At 34.5% G+C, this 20,947-nt stretch overlaps 2 protein-coding genes across 3 annotated transcripts; both read left to right on the top strand.

Annotated features, from left to right (window-relative positions):
• The first annotated feature begins 6,511 nt into the window (after positions 1-6,511).
• LOC126695369 (protein translation factor SUI1 homolog 1-like) lies at positions 6,512-10,296 on the top strand. Of its 2 annotated transcripts, none has more exons than XM_050392087.1 (5): positions 6,512-6,676; positions 9,052-9,157; positions 9,271-9,476; positions 9,861-9,914; positions 10,004-10,296. In XM_050392087.1, the coding sequence occupies exons 2-5, from the start codon at positions 9,121-9,123 to the stop codon at positions 10,046-10,048; spliced, it is 342 nt and encodes a 113-aa protein (XP_050248044.1). In that variant the 5' UTR covers positions 6,512-6,676; positions 9,052-9,120; the 3' UTR covers positions 10,049-10,296. The 2 variants fall into 2 exon arrangements, with proteins under 2 accessions (XP_050248044.1, XP_050248045.1); XM_050392088.1 differs by having other exon boundaries at positions 6,579-6,676; positions 9,112-9,157.
• Positions 10,297-16,045: 5,749 nt separating this feature from the next.
• Positions 16,046-17,186, top strand: LOC126695368 (transcription factor CPC-like). Its single transcript, XM_050392086.1, has 3 exons — positions 16,046-16,271; positions 16,665-16,752; positions 16,856-17,186. Exons 1-3 carry the CDS (start codon positions 16,223-16,225, stop codon positions 16,941-16,943), a joined length of 225 nt encoding a protein of 74 aa, XP_050248043.1. The 5' UTR covers positions 16,046-16,222; the 3' UTR covers positions 16,944-17,186.
• The last annotated feature ends 3,761 nt before the right edge of the window (positions 17,187-20,947 follow it).

The raw sequence follows: 20,947 nt of genomic DNA, 5'->3' as shown, positions 1-20,947 counted from the left end.
ACTATAAGGTAGCAGGAAGGGGAAAGTTTGAGAGATTATGTGAAGTGCTCCAACAAAGTTGTTCTTGAGATTGACGAGGCTGACGACTAGGTTATAATGACGGCCTTTCAGGCTGGACTCAACAATCCCGATTTCGTCTTTTCATTAGGAAAGACGCCACCAACTCTATGACAGACCTTCTGTTCAAAGTTGAGAAGCACATGAATAGGGAGGACGCACTCACTACAAAAGGATTGACGGGCAAACGAAAGAAGGAAAAAACCAGTAACTCACAGGGTAAGAAAAAGGATCGCAAAGACCATTCCTTGGAAACCAAGGCAAGTAAGAGCAACCCAAAAGTTCCAAAGAAGAGGTTGAACTTCACCCCACTGGTGATTCCTGTAGACAAGATCCTAATGCAAATTAAGGATGAACCTGGCTTGAAATGGCTGAAGCCGTTAAGCACGTCCTCTAGGAAGCACGATTCGAAGAAATATTGCCGTTTCCACAAGGATCACGACCATTACATCGACGAATGTCGTGATTTGAAGGAGCAAATTGAGGAGCTGATCCAAGGGGGAAGCTCCAAAAGTTCGTGAAGAGAGATCATCAATCTCGATCAGGGGCAGAAGATAAGTCTCACGATGACAATAAGGATGATAATTGGTGGACCAGTATTAGGAGGATCATGCAAGCCCTTGAGGAGGGCCTATTAGAGACAGATTAACAGCATCCACGTCAAGCATCCCTCAATAAAATATCGTCAGTTAGAGAATGACGACATAACTTTCTCTGAATGAGATGCAAATGGGGTCAAGCAGCCTCATGGCGACTCCCTCGTCATCATGCTGGAAATTGAAGGCTTCAACATGAGAAGGGTATTAATCAATAATGGGAGCTTGGCGAACATCATATACATGATGGCATACCAACAACTGAGGTTGGACTTTAAACGGCTCCAACCTTTCAAGTCACCTTTGGTCAGTTTTAGTGGAGACCGTATCTATCCGAAAGGCATTATCTCATTATCAGTCACAGTAGGGACGCATCCAACTCATGTAACAAAGTAGGTGGATTTTTTGATTGTTGATTGTCTATCATCATACAATGTGATCCTTGGAAGACCAACATTAAATCAACTCAAAGTTGCAACCTCGACCTACTGCCTTAAGGTGAAATTCCCAACCCCACATGGGATTGGAGAAATACGCGGAGACCAGTTGCTAGCTCGAGAATGTTATCAGGCAGTATTAGCTTCCAAAGAAAATCATGCCTAGATGGTCAAGGAGGAGCCTGGGAAGCTTGCAAAGGATCTGGAAGATGTGGAGCTGGTAGAGGGAGATCCTTCCAAAGTCACTAAGGTCGGAAAAGGACTTGACCCACCAATGAAGGAAGAAATAGTGGAGTTCCTGAAGAAGAATCTAGATATTTTTGCCTGGACCCATGAGGATATGCTAGGCATAGACAACAGGGTGATAGAGCACAGGTTAAATGTTGACCCAATAAAAAAGCTCGTCCAACAAAAATGAAGGGTTTTCGCTTCTAAAAGGAATAGGGTTGTCATGGAAGAAGTGGAGAAGCTCTTAACTACCAGTTTTATCCGAGAAGTCTTCTATTCCGAGTGGCTTACCAATGTTGTCATGGTTAAGAAGTTCAACTAAAAATGACGAATGTGCGTTGATTTTACAGACCTCAGCCACGCTTGCTCGAAAGACAAATTCCCTCTCCCTAGAATTGACCACCTTATGGATTCTACAGCTGGTCATGAGTTGCTAACTTTCGTGGATGTGTTTTCGGGCTATAACCAAATTCACATGAACAAGGAAGATCAGGAGAAAATGGCCTTCGTCATTAGCCATGGGTTGTATTGCTACAAAGTCATGTCGTTCGGCTTGAAAAATGTAAGAGCTACCTACCAGAGGCTGGTGAATCATATGTTCAGCTAATAGATTGGATGAAATATGGAGGTATATGTGGACGACATGCTCGTCAAAAGCAAAAAGGCAAAGTCACACCTGGACGATCTTAGAGAAACTTTTGACACTTTGAGGAAGTATCAAATGAGACTAAACCCGACAAAGTGTGTATTTGGGGTCTCGTCAGGCAAGGTTTTAGGGTTCATGGTTTCCCGACGAGGAATCAAGGCCAACCCAAAGAAAGTTAGGGCCATACTTGACATGACCTCGCTAAGAAGTGTGAAGGAAGTACGGAAGCTGACTGGACAAATCGCAGCCCTGAATAAGTTCGTCTCTAGGGCCATAGATAAGTGCCTCCCGTTTTTTAAGACACTGAAGTAGATTTTCCAGTGGATAGAAGAGTATGAAGCAGCTTTCCAGGCTCTCAAGGAATATTTGTCTAAACCGCCACTCATGAGTCCATCCGTTGAAGGAGAAGACCTGTTCCCTTACTTAGCTGTATCGCAAACAGCCGTGAGCTCGGCACTGATCCTTGAAGAGCTCAAGATTCAGAGGCCAATTTATTATACAGGCCAAGCCTTCCAGCGCACAGATAGAGAAGATTGCTTTTGCTCTAATTGTTGCATCTAGGAAGCTTCGTCCATACTTCCAAGCTCATATCATCTTTGTCATAACGGACCAACCCATTCGGAAAGCCATGAGCAGGCCAGATGCTGCAGGGAGAATGGTTTAATGGGCTGTAGAGTTGAGTCAATTTGATATTGACTACAAACCATGGACGGCTATTAAATCTCAGGCATTAGCTGAGTTCGTCACTGAGTTCACCATGACAGATTAAGACCCAGAAGCAGATTATTGGACGGTATATAAGGATGGGTCGTCAGCCGCAAGTGTTGGAGGTGTAGGTGTGATCCTCCTATTTCCTGAGAAAGACATCCTTAAGTACGGGGTCTAGCTTCAGTTTCTAGTAAAAAACAATGAAGCAGAATATGAAGCAGTACTTATAGGTCCGAGGGTCGCAAAAGCCCTGGGGATCAGAAACTTAAAGCTAAATTCAGATTCAAAGCTAGTAGTAGGGCAAATAACCATAGAGTATGAAGCGAAGGAAGACAAGATAAAAAGGTACTTAAAACTGACAAGTCAGTTAGTTTCTAATTTTGATGATGTCAGGATTACTTAGGTACCAAGGGAGGAGAATTTTTAAGCAGACAAAGTGGCTAGACTTGCCTCGTCCAACAACAATATAGGACGATTTGGACTATACATAGAGGTGCAAAGCCTCCCAAGCATAGAAGGGTTGGATGTAATCTATATTCAATCCAAAGGTAGTTAGATGGACCCAATAATCACTTATATCAAAGATGGCACACTCCCACCAGACCCTTTAGAGGCCAGGACTCCCCTTCTTTCAAATCCATATAATTTTCCACTTTAGACATGGGAATATTTTAACTGACGACAGAAAGAACACTACTCTCCCCCAGACCTCAATACCCCCCCTAAGGAGAGTAGGGATCCGAAAGAGTACTACAATTATCAGAGAAAAGAAATAAGAAAGATTTTCAAAGAAAGTGATGACATCCATAGACACAAATCTTTTATTTGTTCTAGGGTGATAAAACTTGTAGCCCTTCTGAGAGCTAGAATACCTAACATAGACACATTTGAAAGACTTATAATCAAGTTTGTTTCTGAGAAGACTCAAGTCATGAACAAAGCAAACACAACCAAAAACACGAAGAGAAATAGGAAAGACAGGGGTGAGTCAAGTTTCAACACTTGAATAGGAGATTTACCACTTAGAACGGACATACGAAAAATAAAATAACATGTAGTTAAGACAACTTCTTACTAGTATTAGCTACCTTCATCTCGGTGAGAAGAGCACAGGTAAAGTCCTTGATTTTTGTTGATTGTCATAGCATAACAAATTGTCTTAATCTTAAAAAAATATTAATTGTGATAAGTTTTTTTTTTTTTTTTTTTTTTTTTTTTTAACTATATTAAGCTTGTTTAATGATTGATTTTCAAACCATAACCATATAAGTTGGATAAAACTTAAGGAAATTAGGTTAAACAAAAGACAAAAAATATACAAAACCTATTCAATTTGATGGAAAAAAAAAAATTAGAGTAAACAAATATAGACTTGTAAGGTTGTAGGTAGAAGAACAAAATTCGATGGAAATCAAAATTCATCCACACTCATCAATTAAGTTTGGATATAACTATTTCTTTTGTATATGTTTGTAGCAATGATCAACAACATAACAGAGCAATTAAACTACTTTCCGTAACCAATAAAAAAAATCATCAGACTTCCATATGCCAAATAGGACCCACGTATTTTTGGTAAACATACAAAGATTCAAATAATTTTAACCACATAGAAAATTAATCATCATTCTAGAAATTCTCTATGTCAAATTTTCTCACTTTAAATCTAGATTTGCAATACATGCAATAACTCTAAAATTGAAATTACATCCATCAATTTGGATTTAAAATTGCTTGTAAATTCTTAAAATTCATACCTTAAATGTTCAATCATGAATGTAACTTTTAATGCATCTACAATATAAAAGAAGGATCACTATCTTACCAACGAAAGTGATTCTTGGTTATCCAAAAAAAAAAAAAAAAGAACATGATTCTTGCTTTCTCCAAATTGGCTGGAACAAAAGAAATAAGATATATAGAAAAGAGTTTATAAGATATACACCACTAAAATTACAACGTAAACCGATTACAAAAATGAGCTGATTTTTAAATTTTTCTACAATGCCTATATATATATATATATATAGAGAGAGAGAGAGAGAGAGAGAGAGAGAGAGAGAGAGAGAGAGAGAGGTGGGGGCCCAAGGGGACCTAGGCACCCTAGGTCAATTTTTTTTTTTTTTTTTAAGTTATTATATATTTAATTTTTGTAGTCAGGTCCCTTCCAAAACCTTAAACCCCCTTCTCCTCAATAAGTCTAGCTAGCATCACCCAAATAGCAACTATCCAACCCAAAAATAATAAAAACATTAACAATGGTGATTGTATTTTAGCAAAAAAAAAAAAAAAAAAACTATTTTACCACCAAAGAACCAAAAAATCATGTGTTATTGGAGAAGTTAAAGCTAAACTTCTTGCAATTACAGTAAATTGGTATAAATATCAGTTGACTGTAACAAGTTGTTAAAAATAAAATACAATATATTATTAAGATTATATCTCTTTTTTCAATTAAAAAACTCAAATTCTCTCTCGTTCTTTATTATTTTAATGAGTTGTTTATATTATTTTAAATGAAGTGAAAAAAAAAATAGAACATTTAATATCAGGTGTATTGTAAAGTGAGGTGGTAAAATAGATAAAATAGCTTTTTGATGTGCTAAAAGCTAAAATTTTTAGCGCCACCACTATGAATGCTCTAACTTAAAAATAAAAAAATAAAAAAAAATCCTAACAGCCTAGTATTACAAAAAACATTATTTTGTTTTTGTTTATGTTGGTAAATAATTGTATCTTAATGTATATAGAAACAACACAAAATATAATTTTTTTAATACTATATGAATGTCTATTTGGATTTTTTTTTTCTTTATACTCCGGCTCCCACTAGCTTAAAATCCTGAGTCCATCCTCGTGTATGTATATATATATATTTCTCTCTCTGCTGTCACTCCCTCACCTCTCTTTTTCTCATCTATTTTAACACTTTTTAAGGGTGTTTTAAATCTGGTATCCGCTCTTGATGATTACTTTTTGTCATCAAACTAAAACATTAATTAATTTTTGGTATTAGCAAAAGTCGAACTCCAAATCTCTTGTTCGAGGATAAGAGAATTTACCTAGCACCTATATGCCATATTTATAACAAATTTTCTCTCACCTATTTTGACACCTAGTGTGCCACTTTTACTCATTTTTTTTCTTTTCTTTCTTCTCTCTATTTTCAGGCATGAACAAACCAACGAACTTACACACAAAAGTTGGGTAAAAATGTGGCACCATGGGAGTTTAATTCAATTTCTCTTCTCTCTCATCCATCACGTCATTCTCTCTTCTTTCTCTTGCCATAGTCGGTGGTGTGATGCTACTTTTCTATGCAATTCGACTACCTTGGTACCGAATTTCACCTTTCTCCTCTCTCCTCTTTCATTAAAAAAAAAAAAAAACTTTGAACAATACTTATACGCATATAAACTCTAATTTGGCCAATATTTAGCCAAAACACTCTAAAAGGTAATGGTGAAGTGGTAATAAAATTAAAAATTCTTCCAAAAAAAAAAAAAAAATCCAAAGTTAAGATTTTTTTTTTTTTAGAGAGAAGAAAGAAAAATCCAAAGTTAAGATTAAAAGTGAACATTTTAATTTTTAAAAGGAGTCCTAAAAAAAAGTAAAATCTATTGCTGTTGCAGATTGCAATAGAGACATCTCAGTAGTCAATAGTGGGACCCAAGCGTGCAAAGTACGCACGGTATCATATGCTTGCTCAAATGTAGTGTAGTGTGTGCGTACTCTTGAGTCCTTGACTCCAACGTTCTACACGTGAACTCCCATCACTACCGTCCATTCCTCTCTCCCGTAATATAGACCGTTAAAAACTCTCTCACACAAATTTTTGAAAAAATAAGGAAAAAGAAAAAGAAAACCGAGTTGAGTGGAGTGGCTCAGAGACTTTGTCTGTAGCTTGTAGTTATAAAAAGTCTTTCCGACCCACAAACATACATACATATCTCTTATCTCTCTCTTGTCTCTAGCTCTTCAAAATCACCGTCCTCTTCTATCTGGTATCTTCTTCTTCTTTCTATTAGATTGTTTTCTGTTGCTTATTCAAGTTTTTATTTTTATAGCCTGCCTTATTTGATTTTATGTTCTGTATATATTTACACACGTCTCTGTGTTTGTTATGTTTGCTTATTATGTTCCATAATTCTTTACTTTTATTTTATTTTTTCATTTTAGTGCATAGTATTGATTTTTATAAATCCCATGTCATTCCTGGTTTCTTTTGGATAAAGGGTATTCTGTACTGGGTTTTTATTTATTTATTTATATTTTTTATTTTGTTTTTGCTTTTGCTTTTCTCCTAATGATGCTTTTTAAGTTTGAAACTTTTATGTTGGGTTTGCGTCACAGGCAGGATTAGGAATCTGTGAGTATTTAAAAAAGAAGAAGAGTATTTTGGTTTCTTGGGATATTTTATATTTGATTATATATTGATTGTGGTTTCTTAATTAGTTTAAGTAGTGTTTTTGTGTTTGATGCGATGGTTGATTGTCTAGTTGGTTATGTCAAATAAGTATAGAGGACAACCAGGGTTTAATTTTTGTATTTTTTTTATTTTGATAAGACAACCAGGGTTGAATATTGGATCATTTTTTGTTTGTTATAGGAGTTTGTTGAATAATTGATAAATTTAGGAGAAGAGCGAAAGAAAATTTGCAGATGGTTTTATTTTTTCTATATTACTGTTTAGGTAAATTTTGGTATTTTGATTATTGATGTATTCTAAACTAGATTCTGGTTCAGTTTTTTTGTCACTGTAGGGTCATACTTATACTTGTGGGGCAAATAATTTACAATTTAGCTATCAATTACAGGGTTGCTTTTTTCTTTTTCTTTTTTTTTTTTTTATTTTTTTTTTTTTTTTTTTTTGTTGGAGATTGAATTGGTTTATTTTGTGTGTGTGTGTGTGTGTGTGTGTGTTTTAACAAATCCATGTCTAAGAATAGAGCAATCTAGTCTAGAAAAAATGAAATAAGAGCCTCTATTGAAAGTTCAGAAGTGATTTTATACTATTAATTATGGTGATGGGATCCTTTTTTTTTGGGACCACCCCAATCTAAATGAGGGATTTGTGCTATAAAATTTTATGAATAAAAGTTTATGGTAATAATTTCTTAGGATAAACAAAGAATGCCGTAAGGTTTGGACATTTTTTAGCAGTTGACTATTGACTCTAAAAAGTTTTGGTTTTAGGTTGAAGAAACGTGAAATGTTAACTTTTTAAAACTACATGGAAGATTGGAGGAGTGGATCATATTAAAAATTATTTTTGGAAAATATGTGTTTTTTTTTTTTTTTTAACCCCAAGTACTTGTGAAACATGTCTAAATGTGTCTGTTCCCATTATTTGTGAAAAAAAGAAAAAGAGAAAAGGGGTTGGTGGGGGGTGGGAGTCTTTTTAAGAATAGAGCATGTGGATTTGAGTTGGGTAGGTGAAGTGAAAGCAGTTTTTTGGATCCTATTCTTATCAGCTAGATTGAAAAGAAAAAAAAGGGAGTTTCTAAGATGGCTAAGGTGGTCAGCATTCTTGGTATACAATGCTGGGCAGTCAGGGTTCGGTGATTGTAGCTGAATCAAAAAAAGATGGCATGAATGAGTAAAAAGAGATGAAAGGGTACTATAAGAAATGAGTGACTGCATTCATGAAAATATTGTCAAGCAATGAAATGAAGACAAGATAAGAAAGCTGGATGATATGAGTTGGTATGTAAAATGATGAATACTAATTGCAATAGTAAGGACAGGTTTGTTCTAAACTATAGTCTTTAGTACAGCAGGTTCAGGAAGGAATGGGCAAGGCTTGGGAATAATGATGGCCCAAAATTTTATTTAGGATTTGGCCTTTTATGAAGTTGGATGAAGAAAATGGAAATGTGTGCAGCTGTTTTCAAATAGTTAAGAAGGTTATGTGAATGGAGCTAATTTAGGGATTTATGTAAATTGTCTTGTTTATATTATAGTAACAAAATGATGTGGGGGAAAAACTTGATTTTGGTAAAATGTTATATCTGTTGTTCTCTAGAGCCCGATTTAAATTTGAAGTGTACTTTGTTCAGTTATAATGATACCCCTGGTGGCTTCTTGTGTTGTTTGAAGGCTTGTTTTTCCTTCTTTATATACTTAACATAAACATTGATATCTGCTTAATTAAAAAAAAAGAAGCAGCAGAGAATGGTATTTTTTATTTTTTATTATTAATGAGTAACACGCCCATCCAGTGGGTCTTCAACCGATGACCTCGCCATCCACCTTGTACTTACAAGCATATAATGATATTGTTATTAATGTATCTTTTAAATGTGTCATTCTGGACAGATGGCAGTTCATGTCAAATCTAGATTTTGATCAATTGAGTTTTGTCTACCTTCTATTTCAGTTTTCAGCAGTTCTGATCATAAACAAAGGATTTTTTTGGTTACTTTTCTAATTCCAACAGCCAAGTTTCATGTCTGAACTCGACCCTCAGATTCCCAATCCTTTTGGTAGGTTTTCTTTTCCCTTATGAATACGTTTATTGATTTGATAAATCAGAAGCCAAGGATATATGTCTCTTGACCCTGGATATAATCTGAGTGGTTGTTCTGTAACTGGGCAGATCCCTTTGCTGAGGCAAATGCTGAGGACTCAAGTGCCGGGACAAAAGAGTATGTTCATGTGCGTGTACAGCAGCGTAATGGGAGGAAAAGCTTGACTACTGTGCAAGGGTTGAAGAAGGAATACAGCTATAACAAGATACTAAAGGACCTTAAGAAAGAGTTCTGCTGTAATGGTACTGTTGTCCAGGATCCAGAGCTAGGCCAGGTTTGTTTCTATCCCACTGGCAACATGGGAATTCGTTTTTTTCTTTTTATATATTTTTTGCCATGTTCTTTACCATCAATGAAAAGTACATGTAACAGAAAATTTAGGAAATTTCCAATGGGCTCTTAGTTCAACTGGCATCTTCTTCCCTTATAAGTTCTAGGGGAAGGGTGAAGTTGTAGGTTAAAAATAAATAAAAAATAAATAAAAGAAAATTTTGAATAGCTTTAAAGTAGACTATTTGTACACCTTACTGTTCATGTGATGCACTGCAGAATTGTTTTTCTTTGCATATTTTGTTAATAGCAGCATTACCTTAAGTAGCTTTGTTTTATTTTTCTTAGAATCAAACAAAATTTTAACATCGTCGTTTCATGCATGCAGGTTATACAACTTCAGGGAGATCAGAGGAAGAATGTTTCCACCTTCCTTGTGCAGGTTTAATATTGTCACCGTTGTTTTCTTTAAGTTGTGTCTTGTATATTGGTGGTTCATGTAAATATTCCTTTTATGTTTCTTCTTTACAGGCTGGCATTGTGAAGAAGGAACATATCAAGATTCATGGTTTTTGAATAGCTGCAGCCTGCAGGTCAATCTCCATATGTGGTTTACATTATTCTCGTCACGCAATAGTGGATAGTTTATGATCTGAATCTTAGACTGTAGCCATAATACATGTGACTTTGTTATATGTACGTCCATTTTCTGTGTCAATTTGGTAGTTCTGCTACTTATTGTGTTATGTGGGAGGGTCATTATGGATTGTACGAAAGCCTTTATCCATATCTTAATCCATAATACTAATTTCCTGTTTTCTATAGATGATTGTGCATTGATTGGATGTATTTAAATGTCTAATTGATTTAATTGTCACTTAATTACATGCATTAATCAATTGTCACTTAATTAGGTATTGCCACATTCAGCTATGATAAATTGATAATAGAGCAGAGAAATTCACAGAAAAGACCTAGGGTTATTCAAACAAGGGATGAACACCATACTTATGCTTCCAAGTCCATTTTTTTGTGGAGCAAAGGTTCTTAAATCTTAAGAAGCAGTATCAAGACTGTCAAAATTCACAAGTCTCACCAACCATTTTTGTTTACAGTATTAAAATGTCATTGGTATGAAGTATACATGCTGCATTTACCATTAGTTTGTGGACACTTTCATCCATGAATCGACAATCAATGTATGTGCTCACTTGAATCTGGAAACCATAATTCTGTAGTTGTACTCTGCATATCAGTCTTCAAACAAGTATGCCACAGTAGTTTAAATTCATGATCTGAGTTACTCAATCTTCTAAGCTATCATTTGGATGATTTTTATTTATTTATTATTATTACTAAATCCTTACCAAATTTAAACTCTTTTTATTATTATTATTATTATTATTATTTAAAGATGATTACAGAGTTATCTAGTGTTTAATTTTATTTATTTATTTTTATAGTTTTAGATATTTCCAACACATAAGGTTATGGTCCTTATGGATGATAAAAAAGAAGTTACTAAGTTGTGTAACATAATAAATAATAAATAAATGAATGCAGTTGCATCATGTGTTTGGTTGAGAAGATAGAGTCTAGTCTCATATCATATGATTTAATTCCACATCCTCCTATTATGTATTTTAATAATATTATGGGTTTTCATAAATAAATAAATAAAATTATGGGCACGTCGTCCTTATCATATATTATAATAAAATTATAAAGAACATATGTAGCAAATACCACGTGTTAGGTGGTCTTTGAAGGTATTTGCTTCAAAATTCACCATCTATTTTTCCACTCTTAAGAGCATTAGCATATGCAATTCTAAAAAAAATTACTCATTTTACACTTTAAAAAACTATTTTATCTATTTTAACACAACATTTTACAACTTACCTAACATCTCATTTTTTGTTTTTTCACATCACACCTAATACTATTCATTTTTTCTCTCTTTCTCTCAACCAGCAAACCCACACAAGCCATAAAAACCCAACAATCCACCTCCACCACTAGCCACCACCACACCTAGCCGCTGGCACCGCCACCACCAACCACAAAAACCATTGCCATCACCAAAACAACCCACCACCACAACTTACAAAATCCACAACCCACCAAACAACCCACAAAAACCCAACCATCCACCACCACAAGTAGCCACTGCCACTACCATAGTCACAACCACAACTAGTCACCACCACTGCCACAGCCACAGCCACCACTTCCACCACCACCACTCCTAAAACCCATTAACGACCCGCAAAAACCCAACCATCCACCTCACAACTAACCACCACCACTACCACCGTTATCACCAACCACAAAAAGCACTGCCATCACCAAAACGACCCACCACCACCACACACAAAACCCATAACCCATCAAATGACCCACAATCCAACAACCATCAACCACCAAACTTGGTCTCAGAGAGAGAGAGAGAGAGAGAGAGAGAGATGCTACAGTAATATTTATATGTAAAATTTTTAGAGTATGAGAACTTGGATGTGAGTTATTTTTTGTTGGTTTGAAGGATAAAATAACATTTTGGGAGTTTTAAAAGTCCCAATGCTAATACTCCAACAATTTGTTAGATCACATTTCTAAAGGATGAGTGAACATAGTTAAGGAATTGTGATCTCTATATGAACATGGTTAAAGAACGAAGCATAAAATTCAAGTTTCTCTAGCATGGCTAAGGATTTTTGAAATCCTATGGGATTAGATGTTATTTCAAATTCAAATATTTTAAGGTTTAAATCCTTGGTGGATTTAGCCCAAATCCAAATCCTTGACCTATTAAACTATCTAAACAAGGTATTTTGACTTAAACACCCAAATCTTAATTCACAATTCCAAATCCTAGAACTTTTTAAACATCCGAACAATGGATATCTCATATTCACATGAATTTGGATTATTAATTTACTTTTGGGCAAATTATAGTAAACTACCTGTGGTTTGGCCCATTTGCACCTTACCTACCCGTGGTTTAAAATTTAGCACTTTGCCCATCTGTGTTTAACTCTGTTTAGTTTCTGTTACCCACCTCTATTAAAACCAGGAATAAAAATGTATTTTCTCTTCCCTTTTATGTCTCTCCTCTAAAAACAAAAACTAACATAAAAAACACAAACAAACAAGGGCAAAATGGGCTATTTCGAACCCAAGAATATGCATCTCTTAGAACATGGCTCAAATAAAAAACTTTTCAAACCCGGAACACAAGAACACAACATTTGTAAATATAGTTCAAAATTTTCAATTACACACATCCAAAACCCTTTAAATCCTCTGAATCCATACCCAAAATCCCTCTCATTTTTAAAATCCAAACTGTAATGAAAAAAGTTTAAGAACCCAATCATAGATTAAACTAGAAAATAGAAACAAACCAAAGAGAGAATTTCAATCACAAGCAAAATAAGTCAAACAAGGGGGAACTACAAAAACGGAAAGGGAAAAATAAAATAAAAAAGAAAGGGAGAGACAAACAGCACTGTCATTCATCACTACTAGTGGTGGTGGTTGAGTGCTTCGACCTAGAGTTTGATGGTGGCTTGTACGGCGGCTTGGCTATCGTGGTGGTGGCTCATAGTGGTGCTAACGGCGGCCATGGAGATCAACCACCACTAGGAAGCCAAAATCAAATCAAACCCACAAAAAAAAAAAAAAAAAATATATATATATATATATATATATATATTGAAACCCACGAAGTGTTGCAGTTCGATCACCCTCATCCTCTCTTTCTCTCGATTCCACCCACAACCATCATAACAACTATCAGAATCCATAACTCACCACCACCACCACCTCGCCCACAATCCACAACCACCGCAAGCCACAACCCATTACAAAAAAAGAAAAAAGAAAAAGAAAAAAGAAAAGAAGAAATGAAAACCCATGAAGCAAAGATAATGGTGGTTGATCTGTGCTTTTGTTGTGGTGGCTAATTGGCCTCGTCAACACCACCATCGGAGAGAGAGAGAGAGAGAGAGAGAGAGAGAGAGAGAGAGAGAGAGAGAGAGAGAGAGAGAGAGAGAGATCAGCTAATTTACACAAATCAACAACCCAGATTGACTTTTGGTGCAGTGGAACAAAGGGATAAATCTGAGTTTGATAGAGAGAGAGAGAGAGAGGCGATGAGAGTTTAAGAGAGAGAAATGATGAAGTAAATAAGTTGGTCTGTCAATTTGATCTTGTTTTGACACACAACTTGTTTCTCTACAAAATCCCCTCTTTGATTTTGTTTGTTTGTGTTTTTATATTATTTTTTGTTTTTTGAGGAGAGAAACATAAAAGGGAAGAGAAAATACATTTTTACCCTTGATTTTAACGGAGGTGGGTAACAGAGACTAAACAAAGTAAGCACATGTGAGCAAAGTGTTAAGTTTTAAACTACAGGTATGCAAAGTGCAAACAAGCTAAACTATAAGTGGGTTTACTGTAATTTGCTCTTTACTTTTTTACTATGAAGTCATGTAGTTTTATTTGAAGGGATTTTAAACACAAACCTTATGGAGGGACGGAAACTGTCATAAAATTAGTCCATTGGTTGAGAATCTTGAAAACCATCAGATCATTGATTTATTATGCCATTGGTTGTGATTCTTGCGAAGTCATGTAGTTACAGTGTTACACTGTGATTTGTAAAAAAAAAAAAAAAAAAAAAAAAAAAAAAAAAAAAAAAACATGGTAGGGTCTCTTTTTAAGTTTTGTTTTAAAATCTACTTACACTCTTTATAAATTTTGGACGGAAAAAGTTTGGCTCAAAATCAATTTAGAGCTATCTTCTTTCTGTCCACTATGTGGCTATTGAATAGATTATCTATGTGTAAAGTTAATCACATAATTTTTTTAATAAGTTATGTGAGTCATTACTTCTTTAAATAAACATATGAATAATTTTATAAATTGACATATAATGGGTTGGAAAATATAGCTTTAAACTATTTTAAAGCCAAACTAACTTTGTCAATTTGAGATTGTATCTAAATTAGTCCCTTAATTTCAAAATGTATAACTTACACACTCAACTACTACAACAATGTTAACGTGCCCCTTCCATTATGTTTCATCACATTTTTGTCGTTAATTCACCTAAAAATGACTTTTTCCCCGTTCAAAGCAATGTCGTTTAAGGTTGGACTAACTAACGGAAAGATTTTAACTGATGTTGATAAAAGGAGTATGTTAAGATTATTAATTAATATTGGAGAGGGTAATATATAAGTTTTTTTTAATTAGAGATTGAACTCAAATTCAAAGAGCATATATATATATATATATATATGAATATGATATTAAAACTTAATAGCCATAAGTATTTAAATATCTGATAGTCATCTGCACTCTCTAGTTGGGGTATGAGAGTGCATTGAAAAATAAATAAAGAGGAAAAAGGACACGCGAGAGAGAGAGAGAGAGAGAGAGAGAGAGAGAGAGAGAGAGAATTGGATAAGGAAAGCAAGAAAAAGGGTAATAGAATATTAATAAAGAAGATAAACGCCACATAAAAGTGAGACAGGATGGAACCTGGTCTCGCATATTTTAATGTGCATCACTAACTATGGTCTCTTAAGGTATGTTTGTATCTTCGCATCAAAAAAAAAAAAAAAAAAAGGTATGTTTGTATCTTCATTTGGCAGCGTCTAAATTAATGCTAAAACACAACCAGGATAACCTAATTCTTTACCAAACATTTTCCATGGAGGATCCACTTGTGTGTATATTGCTCACACCAATCAATGTTGCATTGACAAAACCCTGACCATGATATTGCAGCCTATGCAGGGCCCACAGCTAGTTTAGGGTCTCAGGTAAAGATGATGTACTGATTCCAAAGCCTTTTGATTCCAAGATTTATTCTTACATTTTCTTCTTAATTATACCATCCAAGATTGGATCATAACCCCAGATTTATTCCATCATAAAAAGATCAAATACTGTTCTCCACAACAAATAACTTAATAAATGTTTTTTTTTTTTTGAGAGAGTTTCAATCTATGAAGCTCACTCTTGATGATAGATCTTTATCATCAAATTAAGACATCAATTAGTTTTTTGTGTAGAAGGAATTGAATTCCAGATCTCTTATCTAACCATAAAAAACTTTACCACTTGAACTAATTGAAATCCATAACTTAATGGATGTTTAGTTATGGTACCCTTGTGTCATTTCACTTTTTTGGCAAAATACTATTTGATTTTGTATTTGAGATCATTATTAATTTGGTTATTACATTTTTGTAGAAATCATGTTATTTTCATTTTGTAATTAATTTGATCCTATCATCAATTCATTAATGGAAATTAATTATAAAATGATATGTTAAAAATAACATGTATTAAATTGATTGCTACTAAAATAAGTGGTATTTTTGACTACTTTTCTATGCGTTACTACAGAATTTGTATAGAGGTGTGAGTATGAGGACCAACACCTAAGATTTGCCAATCTGCAAAAATCGACACCAACCAACATTGAAGTGTTCAACTACCTATCAACGCAGACTAAAGTCCTCTCTATCAACTACCATTCTTCTTTCACTTTCTTTCTCACCGCCCATTCTTCTCCACCCATGAAGACCATGTTCCTTGGAATCTATCCTCTTCTATTAATACTACGTAACGACTACTCTCAATTCAACAGGCCCTACTCTATTCTGTTTTCTCTTATAGAATCATTAGTGAAAGAATTGTAACTCTTTGAGTTTGTCTTACATTTTCAACTCCTAAATGGCTGACTTGGATCACACTTCAGATGAGTCTTCCGTGGATTCTAGAGGTACCCGTTTGAAATTGGTGCTAATTTTTTCTTTAATTCTTTGACTGTTGATTTTCACCTTCAACCGCGGTGTGACTTGAATTAGTTTTCTGATGATGACTTTTTGTGGATTCAGTAGGTACACAAATGAAAATATAACACACCTAGATTATTCTTACTCATGGTTTTAGAGTTTTCTATTTGCTGAGTTTTTTCTCTGTGAAAGTGTCTTTTGCCTTCTAGGTCTTCCTAGCTTCCGATCCAGATCACTATTTCAAAGATATACCACTAAAAGAAATCTTCTTTTTGATTAAACATGGAAGAAACTCTCTCTGGGATTAATTACTAAAATAAGTGGATCTAGTTCTGAAGCTATATATTTAGAAATTAATGACTTTTCTCCCTTTGTTGCAGGGGAAAGTAATAGTCAAGATTCCAAGCTTGAATTCTCAGAAGATGAGGAAACCCTTATCACTAGGATGTTTAACCTGGTTGGTGAAAGGTGGGCATGCTTTTCTATCTTTTTTGTTTTTTTGCCACACTTTTTTCTTGGTAACTTTTTGAAGTTTCAACGAGCTTATGAGAAAAATAGTGCTAATCCTTAGGTGGACTCTAATTGCTGGGAGAATTCCTGGAAGAACAGCAGAGGAAATTGAGAAGTACTGGACTTCAAGATACTCGACAAGCGAATGAAAGGCCAAAATATGGGGGGTGTTTCTCCATTAGAGCAGGAAAATTTTGGGGGCTTTTTAGTAAAGTTTGGTTGTGTGGGATATTTCAAATTCCTTTGCCTAAAAAGGGAAACCGTATTATGGGTTTTTTAACCCTTAACTGAATAGGGCATGTTGCTAAAGCAACTATATGTACAATGGGTTCTTATTGGTATGGTGATGAATGTGTGGAATTCCAATATAATTTTCTATCATTTGAACGTTATGAGCTAAAGGTGCATGTAAACCTGGTGAGTGAGATACATTTCAGTCCATGAGCTAGAAATTTTCTAGAGAAGTGATTCCATGATAGTTTCTTGCTTCCTAGAATGGGATATGTTAGTTGTTGTTGGTGTTAGTCCAATGTCACTACAGTAGTGCTCCTATAAGATAAAACATACTCGATCTGGCCAAAATTGGAATGTGTGACAGTGTGTACTCCTAATTGGTCAAAATTTATTACAATACCCTAAAGTAATCAAATAGTAGTTATCTTGTAATATAATCTTATGTTCACTGCACATTCTCTGACAAAAATTAGTTTGGACCTTGTACAGAGTCTACCTTACGACAGAGTAAAGCCCCTTGTCGGATTTATTGTTTCAATATATAAGTCATCTCAAAGGATCCAGGTTATCCAAACTGAAATATCTGCACTATGTTTTTTTTTTGCTGAATATCTGCTCCATGTTTTGTTACCTCGCAGCAATTTCTGTAATATGAACAAATGAAAGGAAGATGATTTGATATCACCACTGGTCCACTGTCTAGCATGAAGAAAAGCACATGACATACTTATAAAGTTACTCACACACACCCCCCCCCCCCCCCCCCCCCCCCCAATTTACCTTTTTTTTTTTCAACAAATGAAATCTAATGCAAAAGCTGTAAGTATTTGTTCACATACTCTTACACACTCTATAATTACATGCACAATTTACGCATTTTAAAATGTGAAAAATGTAATATTCACATTTAAATCGTAGGGGTGAGAATGGGAGGAAGACATGTTTGATGTAGTTAGATGAAGGGAAGGCTTGTTTAAACTTTGTTTTCGTCCAAAAAAAAAAAAAAAAAGTACCAATATAATTGTTAATTTTTTGAAGCTCAACCTATATTTAATTAATATTTATAATAATCATGAAAAGGAAACACAGACGTTCAGACCAATTAAATAGCAAATTCCATCCATTTTTTTATTATACAAGGTAAAAATTTTATTCTAACTTAATCTAAATGTATATGTGTGTGAAATTTTCTCTTGGAGATTTCAACCCTGGCCCTTACCCTCAGACCTCACAAGCATTTATACTTGTAGAGTAACCATTGCGCCAAGGGCGTGCGATGGTGCAAATTTTATACTTTTAGAGCATCTCTAATAGTGTAGGTAAAGCCAAAATATAGAGAATGAAATTAGAAAAAAGAGGAAAAACGAGCTCCAACAGCTTCTTTAAAATTCAAAAAGTTTTTCGCTAGTGAACAGTCATTCTCCAAACATGATGTGCTACTGTTCATTAGTAAAAAAATAAAACATAATAAAAAATTAGCAAAGAAAGGAGTGGGGATGGGGATATGTGTGTTAAAAAAAAAGAATAAATAATAAATTAAAAAATAATATTTAAATGATATAAAAAAATGATAGAGAATCTATTCAAAAATGTATTTGAAAAAGTAGGTAAATAAAAGGTAAATATCACTGCCTGTCCAAACAGTACAAAAATATGAAAAAGTTACTAAAGATGCTCTTAAGTCAGTGACCACAAGGCACAAATTAACTCTCTCTTTTAGCTAGTCATAGGCAAAGACCGATAGTTTATGCAGTTAACTAACTACTAAGTTTGGAAACCTTTACCTTTCTCTAAAAAAAAAAGAAAAAAAAAATTAGAAACTTTATGCAATGAAAAGCAATTGGAAAAAAAAAGCATGAAAAGTGGACTCGAAACAACTAGCGCTCATCCATGGAACCGCACATCAATCTTCATTCCGTAGGAGCCTTGCATGCATCCATCTTGCACAATACTGTCATGTCTAATACAAAATGAGGAAAAGATAAAGAGTAATTTTCGGGAGTAATTATTAGTCGTTTCCGGAATACATGACATAGTATTCTTTTCTTTTCAAATTCAAGGTGAATCTATTATGAATATGAGAAGAAATGTCATTGCATTCTGAGAATACCTTATAATTTTCACTCAAAATGTCATTGTATTCTAAGAACACCTTATAATTTTCACTTAAAAATACCTAAGTAAATTTTTAATTATAAGGGTGTAACTTAGATACATTACCTTATGTGTAATACATTAAAGAGGAGTTCTATGTCTATAATATTTTGGTAACATTTTCACAACAAATCGTTAAATTAATCTAAGGTGGTAAGTTGTTACTGATTGTACATTCCACCAACAAGGCACGGGAGAATGTCAATGTGGTTGGATCTAGACCCTACACGTGGAGTGACTATGAGCAAAGGAAGAGGAAGCACTGGCTACAAAATCCCATCCTTGGCCCATGCCAAAGATGTGACTGCCTTGGAAATGAAGTAAGATATGCACCTGATATGGTACTCAAGTGCTCACAAAAAGGGAGATAGTGACTTTCTAAAGTCAGCAATGAGAACACCCTTTATTGGCTGAATGCTTGTTGGACCACTTTAGAGACACGTGTATTACTTATAGTACTCCTGATGTCCCTCTCATTGTCCAAGAGTTGTTCCCCAAGCAGTGGCAGAGTCACCTACCCATAAGCCACAATGTCATGTTGGCGCATTCTCTCTCCTCTAGTCACCAAATAGTACCCCAGTTGTGAAAAGGTCCAAAAACAAGAAAATGATGATTTGACATCTGTCTTTGTACTCAGCCATATTCCTTAGATTATAAGAGGAATATGCAGTTGGACTTTTAGAAAAAGAACATAAGTAGATCTTTTTTTTAGAAGAGAGTAGAAAGTTGATAAGATAGGAAGATAGAAAATAAAGTCTCTCTTTTAAGGAAGAAAACCCTTATTGTTCAAGAGTTACCTCTTGTACAAGGTTTTTCATCCCTTTGTTCGGGTTTTCCACATATATCTTGTATCCATTTTACATTCTTGCAATCTCTTTCTTCTTTTCTAACATTTGTGATGTCAAAACTTGTACCTTTGTCACTCATAAGCTTTTTCATGTAGATGTATTGTTAGATAATTTATTTTATCTCCCATATAAGCTTAAATGTAACTTGCACATACACTGGTTATAATTTGCAATGTTATTAATTCCATTCCGTTCCGTTCTGGCCGGAACGGCCAAAATTTCTTGTGCCAGTATGCAATCCAAAATGGTACTACCACCCATTCCACCTCAAGTCAAATTCCAGTCTGTTTCGGGGTGTTTTGGCCGTTCCGGTCACTTCCTGCCAATTTCGGGTGGAATGGGAATTTTGGCCGGTATTGGTTTTGCCTTAAAAAAAAAAAAAAAAAAAAAAAAAAAAAAAAAAAAAAAAAAAAAACTATCCTACAACTATGTTGTTTTACATCTCAAATCAGATGTTCACATATCCATTCAAACATGTAAAGCTTCTATTTTGACAAGATCTAATGGTTTAAATTCATAAGAAAATAATCACAACCCAAAAAGAAATTAAGAAGAGAGAAGGAAATTAACAACAATGGTAGTGTCCAACCTTCATCTACATGCTCTATCTTTTCTTTTCCCTTTTCATTTTTGGCTTTATTTTCTTTCTGCACTACATTTTTTCGCTTGCTTGTCTTCATGTTTCGTTAAACCTTCAGAGTGCTAAGAGTTTGAGACTTTTTTCTTTGTTAAGCTAAATGCTAAAAAACTGAGAGACTTGTTATTTCTGAACAATATGGTTTGGTAAAATTTTGAATGGCTCCTACTTCCAAGATATAATTGTCTTTTAGTGAATTTGAAAATTATTATTTTATTTAATTTTTGAAGGGTGTAATGGATTGATGGGTTATTACTTATTAGTATCTACTTGCCTATTG

This window comes from Quercus robur, chromosome 8 (assembly GCF_932294415.1).
Source record: "Quercus robur chromosome 8, dhQueRobu3.1, whole genome shotgun sequence".
Classification (NCBI taxonomy): domain Eukaryota; kingdom Viridiplantae; phylum Streptophyta; class Magnoliopsida; order Fagales; family Fagaceae; genus Quercus; species Quercus robur.
This window is presented reverse-complemented; position numbering and strand designations above follow the sequence as displayed.

Excerpts from the sequence above, each read along its gene's own strand:
- LOC126695369 (XM_050392087.1), top strand. The coding sequence starts at position 9,121 with ATGTCTGAACTCGACCCTCAGATTCCCAATCCTTTTG. Across the intron at positions 9,158-9,270 it reads TCAGATTCCCAATCCTTTTG|ATCCCTTTGCTGAGGCAAAT; the intron begins GTAGGTTTTCTT and ends GTAACTGGGCAG. Across the intron at positions 9,915-10,003 it reads TTTCCACCTTCCTTGTGCAG|GCTGGCATTGTGAAGAAGGA; the intron begins GTTTAATATTGT and ends TCTTCTTTACAG.
- LOC126695368 (XM_050392086.1), top strand. The coding sequence starts at position 16,223 with ATGGCTGACTTGGATCACACTTCAGATGAGTCTTCCGTGGATTCTAGA. Across the intron at positions 16,272-16,664 it reads GTCTTCCGTGGATTCTAGAG|GGGAAAGTAATAGTCAAGAT; the intron begins GTACCCGTTTGA and ends CCTTTGTTGCAG. Across the intron at positions 16,753-16,855 it reads TTTAACCTGGTTGGTGAAAG|GTGGACTCTAATTGCTGGGA; the intron begins GTGGGCATGCTT and ends GCTAATCCTTAG.